The 15,156-nt window shown below is 45.6% G+C and overlaps 1 protein-coding gene across 5 annotated transcripts in view; it reads left to right on the plus strand.

Annotated features, from left to right (window-relative positions):
* Window positions 1-9,083: 9,083 nt before the first annotated feature.
* Window positions 9,084-15,156, plus strand: part of DCAF5 (DDB1 and CUL4 associated factor 5) — a 79,222-nt gene continuing 73,149 nt past the window's right edge. The window contains exon 1 of one of the 5 annotated variants that reach the window (XM_075103105.1): window positions 9,084-9,680. In XM_075103105.1, coding sequence (XP_074959206.1) covers window positions 9,467-9,680 — 214 coding nt within the window. In that variant the 5' untranslated portion in view covers window positions 9,084-9,466. Of the gene's footprint in view, window positions 9,681-12,618; window positions 12,791-13,296; window positions 13,315-14,104; window positions 14,269-15,156 lie in introns of those variants that run through there. The other 4 variants (XM_075103108.1, XM_075103110.1, XM_075103107.1 and 1 more) reach the window with 4 other exon arrangements.

Below are 15,156 nucleotides of genomic sequence, written 5' to 3' on the forward strand. Positions count from 1 at the left end.
AGCTGCAGACCACGATGAGGTCTCTCCTCAGTCTCCTCTTCTCCAGGCTGAACAAACACAGTGACTTCAAGCCTCTCCTCATACAGTTTCCCCTCTAAACCCTTCACCAATTTCGTGGCCCTCCTCTGGACACTCTCCAGTAGCTTTATATCCTTAATGTCCTGTGGCACCCAAAGCTGCACGCAGCCCCCGAGGCGAGGCTGCACTGGTGCAGAGGAGAGCGCGACAATCACCTCCCTTGACCGGCTGCAATGCAGGGCTTGATGCACCCCAGGACTCGGCTGGCCCTCTTGGCTGCCAGGGCACACTTGGCTCATGTTCAACTTGCCGTCAACCAGAACTCCCAGGTCCCTCTCTGCAGAGCTGCTCTCCAGCCTCGTGTTCCCCAGCCTGTATGTACACCCAGGGTTGCTGTGCCCCAGGTGCTGCAGGGCAGGCAGGGGGGTTGCTGGCCAGGAGCAGTGGCTGCCCACCGCCTGGGGCAGGAGCAGGGCCCCGACAGGGCTGCCAGAGGCCTTGGCGCTGGGAAGGCAAAGCAGGGGGAACAGAAGGTAAAGAGAAAAGGCAGAGCTGAAAATAAAAAGCAAATTCTCCAAAGTGGCAAACTGGAAGAAAATAAGAAGGGACAAATCAAGTGGAAAGGATTAAGAGGTTAACAAAGAATTATAGCAAAGCTCGGATGTGGGGAGCAAGTATAGTCTTTTCTCCCAATTTGGTCTCTTCTCCCAAGTTACTAGTGATAGGATGAGGGGTAATGGCCTCAAGCTGTGTCAAGGGAGGTTTAGACTGGATATTAGGAAAAATTTCTTTACTGAAAGAGTGGTCAGGCATTGGAACAGGCTGCCCAGAGAGGTGATGGAGTCACCATCCCTGGAGGTGTTCAAAAAACGTATAGACGTGGCACTTTGGGACATGGTTTAGGAGGCATGGTGGTGTTGGGTTGACAGTTGGACTTGATGATCTTAGTGGTCTTTTCCAGCCTTAATGATTCTATGAAGTATGAACATTAGAACTGCGACACCGTAACACATGGACAATGACTATACAGCCAGCTGCCGTGTTCATGGTTACCCTCATCACCAGGCCTTGAGGCCAAGGTTGTCAAATCCAAACAAATTTCCAGCCCAAATGGAAAAGATCTGAGCACCCAATTTCTTCCAATTCCTTTGCAATTCCCAGTATTTCCCAATTTTTGTGCTGTTAGAATCCTGGCTAGTTGCACCTGTTTGAAGCAGACACTGAAACCACATGTAATATTACTTTAAATTGCTCTGACATTTTGACAGCATCAAATTTCATTTTAACTTTGCGACCCATTTGTAATAAACTGGCATCCGCCCAGAAATCTGAAATAGGCCAATTTTTCCTTTTACAAATTGTTTATTTTAGTTTCTAAGGTAATAGGGGTTTAGTGTAAAGTTACAAAAGAGAAGACCAATAAAGTACCTCAGCATTTATTACACAGTGAAAGTCTCACAGAGAAGGTGCTATATAATGGGAACCCACAGTCTAGCCTTTCTACAATAACAGGATTGTATTCTTGGCTGCATTTAAAGTCTATTTTTCAGGGCATCACTGACATAAACAGAGTCCTGTAAACCAAAAGTCTCTCTAACAGCTTGTCTTACTACCTACATAGCCATTTATTCAAGTATAAAGGTTAAATTAAAAATAAATGAAAGCAACTGATGCATGAGTGCACCCTGGGTAAAAAACAAGTTCCCAAAGCCTCATGGGGACATTGCTGAAGATGAGAAGGTAACCGAGTGAGCAAACACCAACTGCTGGCTTAGCCTTACTTAGGAAAAATCTAATGCAGTAGGTACCTAGAAGCCTTTACATGGTAAACAGCAAGATTTCTCTTTCTTTCTGCCCCTGTAGCCTGATCTGAGATCTCTGCTGAGGTCTCTGTCAAAAGACTCATTTCTAAGCCTGATTTCCTAGGGAAAGAAGGCATATGCACTTACAGTGTCTGTTGGTGCTTCTGCCTGTGGGTTCCCTTCTCTTCCCCCCTTTCCTTGCCAAAAAACATGTTTAAGGCATTGCCCAATTCCATCTAAATTTGTACAAAGGTAACTTCTGTGAAATGCAAAGCCAAATCAATGAAACAGACCCTAATAAAGTTGTTACTGATAAAATGGTAAGCGTGTGCAGACACTGCTTAACATACGTAAGAGAACCCACACAGCAGTCACATCAGGACAAGTCCACAGGAAACCAGGCTTCACTTGTTCTGCTGATCACAGGAAAAAAAATATTTTTATAATCACATTATAATCTCCTTTAACAGGGAGAAGACTAGGGTAAATGACTCAGTGTTCAAAGGAAAATCAATGATTGTGGAATATCAGAGGAAAGAGGCTCCAATCAAGACTTAAATCGCTGTTAGCAGACAGTGAGTAGAGAGCTGTGTGTAGTCCCCACTAGCCCATTAACAACACTCCATTTGGGGTCCCATCCTAAGCTACAGATAAAAGCCAAACTCACATTTCAACTCCTAACGTGATTTATCTTCCTCATGTTGATGCTAGTAAACCCATGACTACATATTCAAACAAGTCAATTTGAGCAAGGTTTGTTTTAACAGGGCTGATACTAGGGAGGCAGTAGGACTGCTTCTTTCATCAAAAAGTCAGTATGAGATCAATCAACCGTGAAGCCACCTCCTAAAGGTGAAGGTTCACGCTGCAACAAGGTGGGCGGAAGGTTTAAAGCCTGTTGAAAAGGCAATTCTGCTTCCCCCTTCTACCTATAGGCATTCATAGAAACATTTAGGTTGAAAAAGACCTTTAAGGTCATCAAGTCCAACTGTTAACCTGACGCTGCCAAGTCCACCACTAGACCAAGTCCCAAAGCACCACATCTACATGACTTTTAAATATCTCCAGGGGTGGTGACTCAACTACTTTCCTGGGCAGCCTTTTCCAGTGTTTGATAACCCTTTCAATAAAGAAATTTTTCCTAATATCCAATCTAAACCTCTCCTGATGCATCTCGAGGCCATTTCCTCTCGTCCTATCGCTTGCTACTAGGAAGAAGAGACCAACACCCACCTCACTACAACCTCCTTTCAGGTAGTTGTAGGGGGTGATAATGTCTCCCCTCAGCCTCCTCTTCTCCAGACTAAACAACCCCAGCTCCCTCAGCTGCTCCTCATAAGACCTGTTCTCCAGACCCTTCACCAGCGTTGTTGCTCTTCTGCAGACACACTCCAGCACCTCAATGTCCTTCTGTATTGAGGGGCCCAAAGCTGAGCACACTATTCAAGCTGTGGCCTCACCAGTGCCAAGTACAGGGGCACAATCACTTCCCTGCTCCTGCTGGCCACACTATTCCTGATACAAGCCAGGATGTTGTTGGCCTTCTTGGCCACCTGGGCACACTGCTGACTCACATTCAGCTGGCTGTCAACCATCACCCCCAGGACCTTCTCTGCCAGGCAGCTTTCCAGCTTCTCTTCCCAAGCCTGTAGCGTTGCATGGGGTTGTTGTGACCAAAGTGCAGGACCCAGCACTCAGCCTTGTTAAACCTCATCCAATTGGCCTCGGCCCATCAATCCAGCCTGTCCAGATCCCTCTGCAGAGCCTCCCTACCCTCAAACAGATCAACCCTCCTGCCCAACTTGGTGTCATCGGCAAGCTTCCTGAGAGTACACTCGATCTCCTCATCCAGATCATTGATAATGATATTAAACAGAACTGGCCCCAACACCGAGCCCTGGGGAATACCACTTGTGACCAGCCACCAAGTGGATTTAACCCCATTCACCACAACTCTTTGGGCCCAGCCATCCAGCAATTTTTTTTTATCCAGCAGAGAGTATGCCTGTCCAAGCCACGAGCAGCCAGTTTCTCCAGGAAAATGCTGTGGGAAACAGTGTTCAAAGGCTTTACTAAAGTCCAGGTAGACTACCCAGGATTACCCTTACTCTACTGCCTCACTTCTGTGAACATTGGTGCCAGATTGATTCAAGGAATTAAGCAAGCAGAAAGCTAGCACAGAAAAAAAAAAGTTTTCTTCTGGTTTAACTGCTTGAACTAGCTCACCATAGAGCCAGATCTCAGATCTACATCCTAACCCCAAAGACGAATCAGCAGTAACTCACTGCAGGGATCTGCCAGAGACTGCAGGTTTTGCAAAGAATCTGAAAAATCTGCTCTCAGAGTTGTGAGCTGCCAGATTGATCCCATGAGATGAGTTGTATTAACATTCATCATCAACAACATAATTCTGCATTAATTGCCAACTCTTTCATTGCTTAGGTAGGTACAGAGAGGAATTTCACAATTCCGTCTCTTGAAGAGCTGCTTAACTTACCCCAGTGGTTCAGTTCCAGAAGGCACGATAAGTTGGCCTCACAGTTCATGGCTGCTGAGAAGGTAATACCCCCCATCTCCCAAAACTCCACTCCCAGCTGGGCACTCTTGACTTGCCTGTGCTGATTTTGGCACTCACTGGGGCATTTGCATGAGCCAAATGAACTCAGTAAAACCAGAGACAAGCAGGTCCAATGAGTAGCAGCACCAGCACAAAGAAAGGGACAGAACACAGAGCCACAAAAAAGAAAGCTACCTTTCAGTGGCCACAAGTCACTAGATTGGCTCAGCTGCATGTTAAAGCTATATCTTTAGCTGAACAGGCCCATGGGGAGATGTTCAAGAGAACAATGCTTGTTCTTCCCACCTTTCTGGTCTGTGAAATTAGTAAGCAAAAGGAGAAAAGCCCAGAAGCCATCTACTTTCCACTAGAGGGAATAAAGTCAACAAACAAAATTATTTTTAAAAATGATATGGCTAAAACATGACATAGTCTTCTTGGTTTACCTGCCTTTTGTTTCTATTTCCCCTCAAAAATTAAAAAAAAAGGTATAAACAAACCAATAAAAGCCTTGAGTCATCCCCGCTTTCCTCTCTAATAACTGCTTGCTCTCTGTTTCACTTCTAGACTCATTCCATAGACAACCAACTATCAGTGTCCAAACTTCTCTATTTCCACTCTGGAGTAACCAAAGCCATTCAAAGGTTCATCAGAGCTCAGAAAAAAGTATTTAAACCTCATCCTCTCTGGCCAGACACTATCAACCATGCTTCACTTAAAATCTTTTCCTTTTACCTATTTAAGCCTTCCTTCAAAGTGTTCTTTGACAGAGTCTCACAGAGCTCTATCCTTGGTTTTCTTTTATTCTCCCACATTATTGCTGAGTTATCTCATCTGAAATACAAGTAACACCTCTCTGCAGATGAGTTACACCTCTGATGAAAGAGGCAGATCTATCTCTCTCTACCCAAACTCAAATCATAGCCTTTTTCCCTCTTACATGGATGACTAGCAGGATGTTAAAGCTCAGCGGATCTAGAACACAGTACTTTCTCTTCTCTGAAAGGCCTCTTACTATCTTCTTCATGTATATCTGTGGATAACATCACCAGTCTACCTGCCACTCAAGTTTGTATATCAACTGTCAGCTCTGAATGAAACCTCTTTGTAGATCCTAGCACCCAAGGTACATCTAAATTTTAGACTTCTATATAGCATCTCTAAGACAAAGTCCTTTGATCCATCCATGCAGCTAAGACCCTCGTTTAGGTCTCTTGCTTCCATACCTAGACTGCCCCAATACCTCTCCCTCCAGCATTAACCAACACAGTAAAACAACAGCCATTAACTGCTGTAAATGCCATGATCTGACAATACAGTAAAGCTGACTGTAGGCCTCCTATTAACGATCAGATATGCCACAGCCATCAAATGGAAACCACTAATGCAATTTAACTCATTCTGCCAATTCAAATTTGTTTAGAAAAAATGTTGGTGGGATAATTTTGTACCAGCAGACATTAAAACCAGATCAGGTATTGTCTTGTCAGTCCTTCCAGAGGCAGAACAAAAACTCTGTAGCGTAGGCAGAAGCCAATGTGAGAGCAATGTGACACCATGGTCATACCTGATCCAGATCAATTTAGTACTGCTGGGAGACTGGGCTGTGCACAGCTCTGGAATTAGCAATGCTGAAACCACAACCCAGGATTGTTTACATATATCATTACTCTGACCAACATCACTTCTCTGTTGGAAGCATTCTGCTAGTTCCCTCTGCTGTACTGCATCATTTACCTATCTTCATTTCCAAGAGCATCTATGAAATGTCACCGCCCTGTTCATTATCTCCCATTTAATTTCCAGTTGACTCCTCTCTGTTGTCCACTTGCTGAAATCCCAAAACTTTTTTTTTGTGTGTGCTTTATTTCATGCTGCTTTGAGGCATGGCGGAGACTATAAACGTCCTACAGAATTAAGCAACTCAAGGAGTATGTACAGACCCTGACTTACTCTGCCTATTGAGTCTGGCCAGGCTCAATCCACTTTGGTCTGTGACATTCAAACACTCTCAGTACAGCACCCAGCATGCTAAGCTAACATGTCCAACAGAACGGTAATGTGAAGAAGTTCAATCTGTTTGACCAAGTACTGTCCATACCTCAATTCCATTCCAAGCTGTGGAAGGTTTCTATTAAAGCAGAAAAAGATGCTTCACTGATGCTACTTCAGCCGACTTGGGCCAACAGTGTTTGTGTTTTGAAGAGATTACAGCACTCTGACATTATTAACACAGCAGCATGTTATTTTCAAAGGAAAATATTGCCAGTATAAGTCATGATAATTTCCTGAGGTGTTATATATTTTCAACAATAATTCAAACAAAGGAATCAGAGAGCAAAAAGAATGCTTACCAACACTTTTTTTTTCTAACCTATATGGTCATGTGAGATAATATTGCATTAGCAGAAAGGGTTGGCAGTCTCCTATTATTTCACTTTCAAATTCTGACAATGTTATCTTCTTTACGACTGCTTACAAATATGATTAAAAAAACCTGTCAGTTAAACGTTTCCAGAAAATCCTGGTGCTGTGAGTTTAAGAAGTAATTTTATTTCTATTTGTCCAAGTAAGTACATAGCTTTCCTAGAGACTGTATCCAGAACATGGAGAAAATCACCAAAGATTTTCTTGTGTTGCATTTCCAATGGAAGGCTCCTACACCTATTTATTTCAATACAGAAACCAAAAAATATCCAACCTGAACAATACATTAAGAAAGAGGAGAAAATGAATCGTGTGACAAAAGTGACAGCTGCGGTGTTCAAGGCCAGTTTGGATGAGGCTTTCAGTAACCTGAAGTATCCCTGCCTATCGCAGGTGGGTTGGAACTAGACGATCTTTAAGGTCCCTTCTAACCCAAACCATTCTACCATTCTGTGATTCCATAAAGTATTTCTGGAAGGCTCTTGGACCATATGGCAATATGAGCAGTATGAAAATTATAGGGGAGAGAATGGAATACAAACTGATGGAGTCAGTTTAGAGTCTATAGGTAGAAAACTAGTGCTAGTTACCTATGCTGGGAATTCAGAAGTGAGCAACAGTTACCGATTGTAATTGCACAGAATTTCATGGCATGCAGGCAAAAGAGCTATAAAATATGATTTATACCAGTACAATTTACCTGTCTCTGAAGCTAAGGCAATAAACACAAATCATGATGGACAGGGTCTTTGCGTCTCTATACTGAGGCTTGCTAGACATGTTATATAGCAATAGTTGGCCATCAACCACTGTAACTAGAAAAAAAATCTTCATAAAGCTCAGATGCAGAAAAGATTAGGCGTTCTTGTTTTTCACTTCAATATTAACATTGTTAATTATAACTCTAACAGAAAACAGTTAACAGACTGTGTCTGGAAATTCCTCACACATTATTATTACACCTTAAGTTCTGATACTTACACAGTAATGTGTATTGATAACACATATGGAAAAGAGTTCTATACAAAGCTGAAATGTAAGAAATGTCTTACCTTTTTTTTATTTTCTTACATCTTTTTATTCTGATTAGAAGTGAAAAGTTTGTTATTTTCTTTTGTTATATGTTAGAAGTAACGCTGTAGCGTTGTCAGTTAAGAAGCATGGTTTATGGATTTCATGTTCTTTAGCCAAGAAGAATCCCAAAGCATTTAATTGACTTTCTGTAACAAAACAATTCCAGTTTCTACTGAGAAGCTGTCACTGGAACATGGCAGCAGTCTAACAATATCCAGTAATGGTACCACACCACAGTTTATGTCAGGAAGGGTTTTTTTTGTTTGCTTGTTTTAACATTTGGAAACTCCTAATTCCCAGCAGGTGCAGTTCCACACTGGGAAGGCCAGGACTGTCAGGCTAATTCCTCACCTTCTGAAAACTAGATCTTCCTGAGCTACTTGAATGAGTTCACCTGCACCTGCTGGGAAATACAGACCCGAAAGTTTCAGGCCGCAGGTCTGGAACCTCGTGTGCAGGGAGTACACGATCAGGCACTGCAAGGTGGGACTGGGGGCTACATGCTGCGCCTCAGGGCCATTACTCTTTGAATGACACTTGTGTGTCTTACACAGCATCAGGTGTCACACGGGGGACAGGGTCCTGTGAAAGATGGAAGAAATTTTTTGCCACAAACACACAGGTTAGGGTGTTGTAAAATGGTGAAGGGCAGCACAGATCAGTTCTACCTGCTTAGCTGGCTGCTTTTAGGAGTTTTGTTGATAATGAAGGGTAAGAGAAGAAAATCCATTTGTATTTCTGACAGTCTTCTGGGACTGCAGAGGGCTCTACTTACTTGAGATGGGGCAACCCTCTTATTTTCAGTGTTGCTCGGCTAGGACCAGGAGAGAGCAAGCAATAAAACCTCAGAGAGCCCCATAAAACTTATACGAAAAAAAAATATCAACAAAACTCTACAGACATAGTATTTGGAAATGCCACAGAAAGCACTCACTACTTACGGAGGGCATATCCCCACTGCAAACAGTATGCACTTGGGGCAGTTCTCGCTCCCCCATCCTCCCTCCCGTGAGCTGTTCGCAGGACCCCGCGGGGCACCCCTCGCACCCCACGGCGGGCCGCCTCGGCTCCCAAGAGGTCCCTTCCCATTCACCTCACTCGGGGACCACGCCCGCCCGCGGCGGCGGCGGCAGCAGCCCGCCCGCTGCTGCTGCCCTTCCGGGCCGGTAACAAGCCCCTCAGGGGAGGCGGGCCGGGCCACCCCTCACACAGGGCAGTGCAAGGCGGCTGTGGGCAGCAGTAGTGATGGCGGCGGGAAGCGTCCTCCCCTAGGTCCTCGGAGTTACCAATTTATTCGTGTCCGTCCGTCCCCCCATCCCGCCGCGCCGTTACAGGAGCGAGTTAAAAGGCGGCGGCGCGACGTTAGAGCCCAGCCGGGAGCGGCGGGGAGGCGCGGGCTGCAGCTGAGGATCAGCTGCTGAGGGGAGTGGGGAGGAGCCAGCGGGATCAGGAAGCGGTGGAGTGTCTAACACCTCTCTGCCATGGCTGGCTAAAGAAAAATCATCATAACCATAACAAGGGGGGAAGCGGGGGAGGGGAGGTGGCGGCAGCGGGGGAAGGAGCGGCGGGGAGCAGCGCAGGCGGCAGCATGAAGAGGAGAGGCAGCCGGGGGGGCAGCATGCGGTCGGTGGTGGGGTTCCTGTCCCAGCGGGGCTTGGAGGGGGACCCCCTACTCACCCAGGACTTCCAGCGGAGACGCCTGCGGGGCTGCAGGAACCTCTACAAGAAGGACCTCTTGGGCCACTTCGGCTGTGTCAATGCCATTGAATTCTCCAACAACGGAGGCCAGTGGCTGGTCTCAGGTAAAACGAACGCTCCCCGTCCCTCGCCCCCTCCCGCCACCCCCTCCTCAAAAAGCATCTCTTCTTCCTCTCTTCCACGGCCGCCTCCCCCGCGGCCTGGGGGGAGGGGAGCCGCGGCGGCGCTCAGGAGTCATTTCCCAAACCCACCGGTGCCTGGGAATAATGTTTCCCAAGTAGAAATCTAAAATGGTTGACAGGTTTTAAATTCTACTATTATTGGGGGAGTGGGAGCCCTGGACAAAGTTTTTACGAGAGTGTTTCCAGGGGGTGGGAGCTGGGGGCGCCCCTTTCTTTGCAGGCTCGCGTGTTTTGCCCCTTAAGAGGAGATGTTTTTATTTTGGGGGGACACGCACATACGACGATGGGGGGGGGGAAGCGCACGGCGTGCATTGTGGGCGGCGGGTGACATTTGTCAGCACCGTGCCCTGGGGTGGGCGGGGGTCGGCGGTGGCGGCTGAGGCCGTGGTCCCGCTCGGTGGCGGGCGGGGAACCGGATGAAATTTAAGGACTGGTCACTTTGATACCACCACCCCCCGCTCCCCCATCATTTTTTGTAGGAGGGGAGCAGGGGTTTGTTTTGTTCCTCCTTCCTCCCCTAGCAGGACGCGTTTTGGGTCGGGAGGGGAGTATTTTCGTGGTGACGTTTTTTGGGTTCAAGCTCCCGTGTCCCCGCCGGTGGCCTGCCCGGGGGTGGGGGGATGCTGTCAGGTAGAAGGGAGACGAGAGCTTGGCATCAGCTGCGACACCGAGAAAGGGGAAAAGGCTCTGCGACCCCTTCCCCCCGCCGGGGAGGGGCTCGGCGGCCGGCTGCCTGCCTGCCCCCACCCCAGCGGCGCTTGGCGCAGGTGCCTCTTCCTCCCTCCCCGCCCCTAGGCTCGGAGGGGCCGCGAGGGAAGGAGGCAACTTGAGGCCCGGGCCTGGCCGACCGCTGCAGGCCGCGCTCTCCTCGGGCGGCTTTTAGCGATAGGCCGGGGAATCGAGGGCCTATCCCGCCCGCCGCGGGGCACGGCGCGGCGCCCCGAGGACTGGGGCCTTGCGGGGCCGCGGCGCCCCTCTCCCGCCCAGTCGGGGTAACGCGCGCCCCGCTGCTAGGGGGCCAGAGCCCTCCGGGGCGGCGGGGAGGGGGCTGCCCCGTCCGCGGCGTGCCGCGCCGCCTCGGGGTCGGCCTAGCCGCTTGAGCACCGTGTCCACTGCAGGCCGCGGGCTGGGGGAGCGTCGCGTCCCGGCCGTCCCACGCCCTCGGGCGAAGCGGGCTGGAGGGAACGGCCGCCTTTCCCCTGCCCTCCTGGCAGCGGGGGCTGCCGGCAGCTACCTCCCCCGGGGCTGGGCTGCTGTTCCTAGGGCTCCTTCCCTGGTGGGTGGGGGAATGGCAGAGTTCCTTGGCATCAGGCCGTAGCAGCTTTGTTGAGAGTGGTCATTCCGCTTGGAAGGGGGTGACGGCGTGGTTGCCAGCCAAGGGCTGGGGAGGGGCAAGAGGGTCTCGGTTTTGCTTGGCTAGCCTCTGGTGGGCTGTAAATAGCGACAGGGCTGCTGAGGAAGGTGGCGAGGGCACAGCTGAGAGGGCTGCTTATTGCCTTGCTGTGGTCTCTGGGCAGAGGTGGCTCTATTGCACAAAGGTATCGGTAAAAACTCCAGAAATAAAACAGGGATTCAATAAAAAGTTACTGTGGCTGTTTGGTTTTCTTTAAGCAAGGGCAGAATAAGCACACCTTATGAACACAATGTGGATGCTGATACACTGATCATTGTATGATCAGTGATATGCATGATACACTGATACATTTCTAAATTTAAGTTTCTTACCTGAAGAAACTTACAAGTCCAGTGATTTCTGGAATAGGTGTCCATGAAGGATCTCAGTGTTACTGTCAGAGATATGTTTATCTATATGCATGTGCAACTCTTAAATGGATGCACATCTCATCTGGTGAATAAACATTTATACACACACACACATATATATACACACGCGTGCGTGTGTGTGTGTGTTGGAAGGGAATGCTGATTAATCTCTTCTAAAGTTCTCTGATGTGCTAGCGTTGGCATGCTGATTAGTACTGGTCCTTCTCCAGTATGAAGTCAAGCTATGTCTTTCTAATTTACAGACTCCTACAGAGAGTGCAGGTGTGTCTCTTGTTGCTTTTTTTGTTTTCCATAATAAGTGGTGGAAACACCTTTGGTGTTTTCTGTTCTTCTTGCTAAAGAAAGCCTCGTGAGGCACTTCAGGTCTTGCCATATCATTGAGGCACTTATCTATGTTGACATCCATTCTTTAGGTAGAAACATAAGAAGTTGAGAGCTGGAAAGGACTTTAAGAATTAGTATTGTCCAGACTGCCTGAGTCAAGGTAGGTGCAGTGAGAGAATGGAGGCAGATTTCACATCACATGGACATCTAAAGAAGTGTAGGTAAAAGGAAGGCTTTCAAACTATGTCCACTTTTCAATTCCATAGCTTCTCTTGAAGTTACAGAATGTTTATAGGGGTTAAGCTTTTCCTCAGTATGTAAGACAGAAATGGTACTAGAGTTCTACTGTCCTAAATTTCATGAAATGAATAGGAAGCAAGAAAAAAAGCAAGGTTGGGAAGAGGATACTTAAGTTACATGTGCTAGCAGTGCACAAATTTGGGATAATTAAGAACAGACTACCTTAAGGCTGACCTTGCATTGATGCCCTGAGAAAATTAAGAGCTCTAATTGTGGTAACTGTTTTAACAAAGTTTTACATTATCTGTGACCAGAAGATCTAGAATGCTTTATGTGACATAACAGCAGGCAGGTGCTTTGTTCTCCCTTCAAGAATAAGAAATTTAAAAGGCAGAAGATTTATGGATACTCTCTTAAAATTTCTTGCTATCGTAAGCCCAGGCTTTGTTAAAATTTACACTCTTTTTTTAAGGTCATACTTAATCTTGAAACTCTGAGAAATAGCAAAAGCAGGAAAAAACAGTAAGAAGGAGAGCTCAGATGAAAGATAAGGGAAGAGTATAAGCTGCTTCTAATCTGGAGTTTTCTAGAAGAGTTGCTTCAGAAGACTTCCAAATGCAGATAAAGCCTTAGAATAGATGGCATGTGGGTCTCTCCTCCCTCAAAATAGTCAGTGTGCTGAGGTAAGGATGAGATGTTAGATACTTCCATCTGTGCTTATTGCAGCTAAGAGAGTTAACAGGGATATTGGAGTGTGTGAAAAGGGAGAGGGCAAGCAGCCTTTGCAGTCATTCCGTTTTAAGTAATATGTATAATCTTAACCTAGAGAAGTCTGCTTCAGCTAAATTGACTTATTAACAACTTAGACCTTGTTAGATCTGTTTTAACTGCAGCTGATACAGTGTATTTGTGGTGGCTGTACAGGTGCCATTTAAAAGCTAGCCTGCATCCAAATTAGTGCTTGTTCTCAGTGTTGGCTGGAATGTTTTTTTTGGATATCTCTCCCACATTTTTTTTCTTCTTTTTTGGATATCTCTCCCAGAAGCAAGTCTGTAAGGCTAATGATTACTGTTTCGGTAAACATTTCAAACTGTTTAAACAGGGTTTACATTACAGTTCCAGATAGTTTTCCTGTTAGGATTTTGGAGAGAACTGCAGCATAGACAAGCTTCAGCAGGCCTTCTGAAAGCATGTTTGAAAATTTTTGGTATCTTAACTTCTTTAAATCAAATCTTGTATTGGAGACTGCACATTTAATAATAATTAATTTTATTCCTAACCAAGTTTTCAAGTAAAAAGAAGTTGAGGTCAACAGGTTGAGTTGGGGGCCAGTCTGTAGGCTTTTTCTATGACTGTATGGAACTCAAAGTCTCACTTTAGAGAGGGGGAGAAAGAAAGAGAGACACTAATGATTTGGGGCAGGAGTGCTAGAAGAAAGGACAGGCTTAAGGACAAGAATTAAAGAAAATTGAGAGAAATGAAAGGAGGAGGTGGATGCTCAGGAGAGGATGCAATGTGACAAGTAGAAAAGACCTATCTGTAGAATGACACAAGGGAAGAGGAAAGCTTAACATGTAAGAAATGTGTAAGTGGGCTGAAATTAGCCCACTGCTGGATGGAGTTGAAAGACTTCATTAGACAAAATGTCTCTTTGCAATACTTTGTGTACTAGGTGGTGGTATTTTTCTGTTAACAGTTTGAGAAACACATGACTGTCTGTGCATGGAAATTAAGTTCACCATGCAATGATATGCAACTGAATTCTTCCCTCAGATATGTCAAGCATCTCCTTGTGCAATTTAACTTCTTAAAAATCATCTTTACTTAGTCCGTGTCTTCCTCCTGTCCTCAAGTTTGGTGGATATGTTCTCCTGTTTGTTTATCTCACTGTCATTTTTCATGACTGCTATCTCTTACAAACATGAGTATCTTTTTCAGAACCTCCCACTTTCCCCCCCCCCCCCCCACTTTAAACTGCACTTTCAAGATAACTTCTGGGAAGTAGTGTAATCAGAGGCTTACTTAATCCATGTGTATGTTCTTTTTCTCTCAGCTGCTTCCTCCCTCATCAGATAATGCAAAAATTAATTGCTCTTCTATGATCATAAATTTGTAGGAATGCAAGAAAGTACTGGAAATTTATCTGTCATTTGGTTGCCATGTAAGTCTGATGGAGCATGAACTTTAAACAGGGGAATGAGGTGACTTTAGCAAAGGTAGTGGAATATTACTTCTGAATTAAGGGGATTATGTATCAAGTATGTTTTAAAGAGGGGTAGTCTTGATCTTAGTCTCACTGTGTCAAGCAGAATTCTGTCTGAGGAGGGATCTTAGATCCAGTTACTAGGCAATGTTTTCATTAATGTCTGAGAAATTATAAAATTTAAAGGTGATACCAGAAAAGGAAGCAATAATTTCAGAGGATAAGAGTTGAACTTAAAGTTAAGAGACAATACCTGGAAAAAATGGCATATGGTTTGATAGGGACAAATGAGAGCTACAGCATGTGACTAAAAATGGTGAACTCTACAAATACACTATGGAGACTAGACCATAGTCATGTAGAAGAGGATCCAAATGTGTTAGTAGATCACAACATAAATATCATCAGACATGATAAAGCATGTGAAGCAATCCTGCATTATTTGGTGCTGTTGGGACCTCAGATAGGGTGCTGTGTTCAGTTCTGGGTGCTGTACTTTGAGAAGATGTGGCTGAACTAGACAAAGTTCAGAAGAGAGTATGAAGAGTGATCAGAGGTCTAGAAAATGGAAGTCTGAAAGAAATGGGTCCATTTAGTCTACAGAAAGAAAAGCTGAGTAGAGATGCAAGTCTTAAGCTGCATAAAAATGTTTTTAATATATAAAGTTGTTATATAAGTTGTAAACTCTGTCCACTGGGAATAGGACAAAGAAATGGCCTTAAATTATAGGAAGGAAGATTTTAGGATGCTGTTTGATCTTATGTTTCCCTTTAGTCCTGTAGTTCATTCACTTATTTCTCCTTTCCATTGTTTGTAATGTGGCTCCTCTGTAGCTTAAAGTCATAA

Source organism: Phalacrocorax aristotelis, chromosome 9, assembly GCF_949628215.1.
Source record: "Phalacrocorax aristotelis chromosome 9, bGulAri2.1, whole genome shotgun sequence".
Lineage (NCBI taxonomy): Eukaryota > Metazoa > Chordata > Aves > Suliformes > Phalacrocoracidae > Phalacrocorax > Phalacrocorax aristotelis.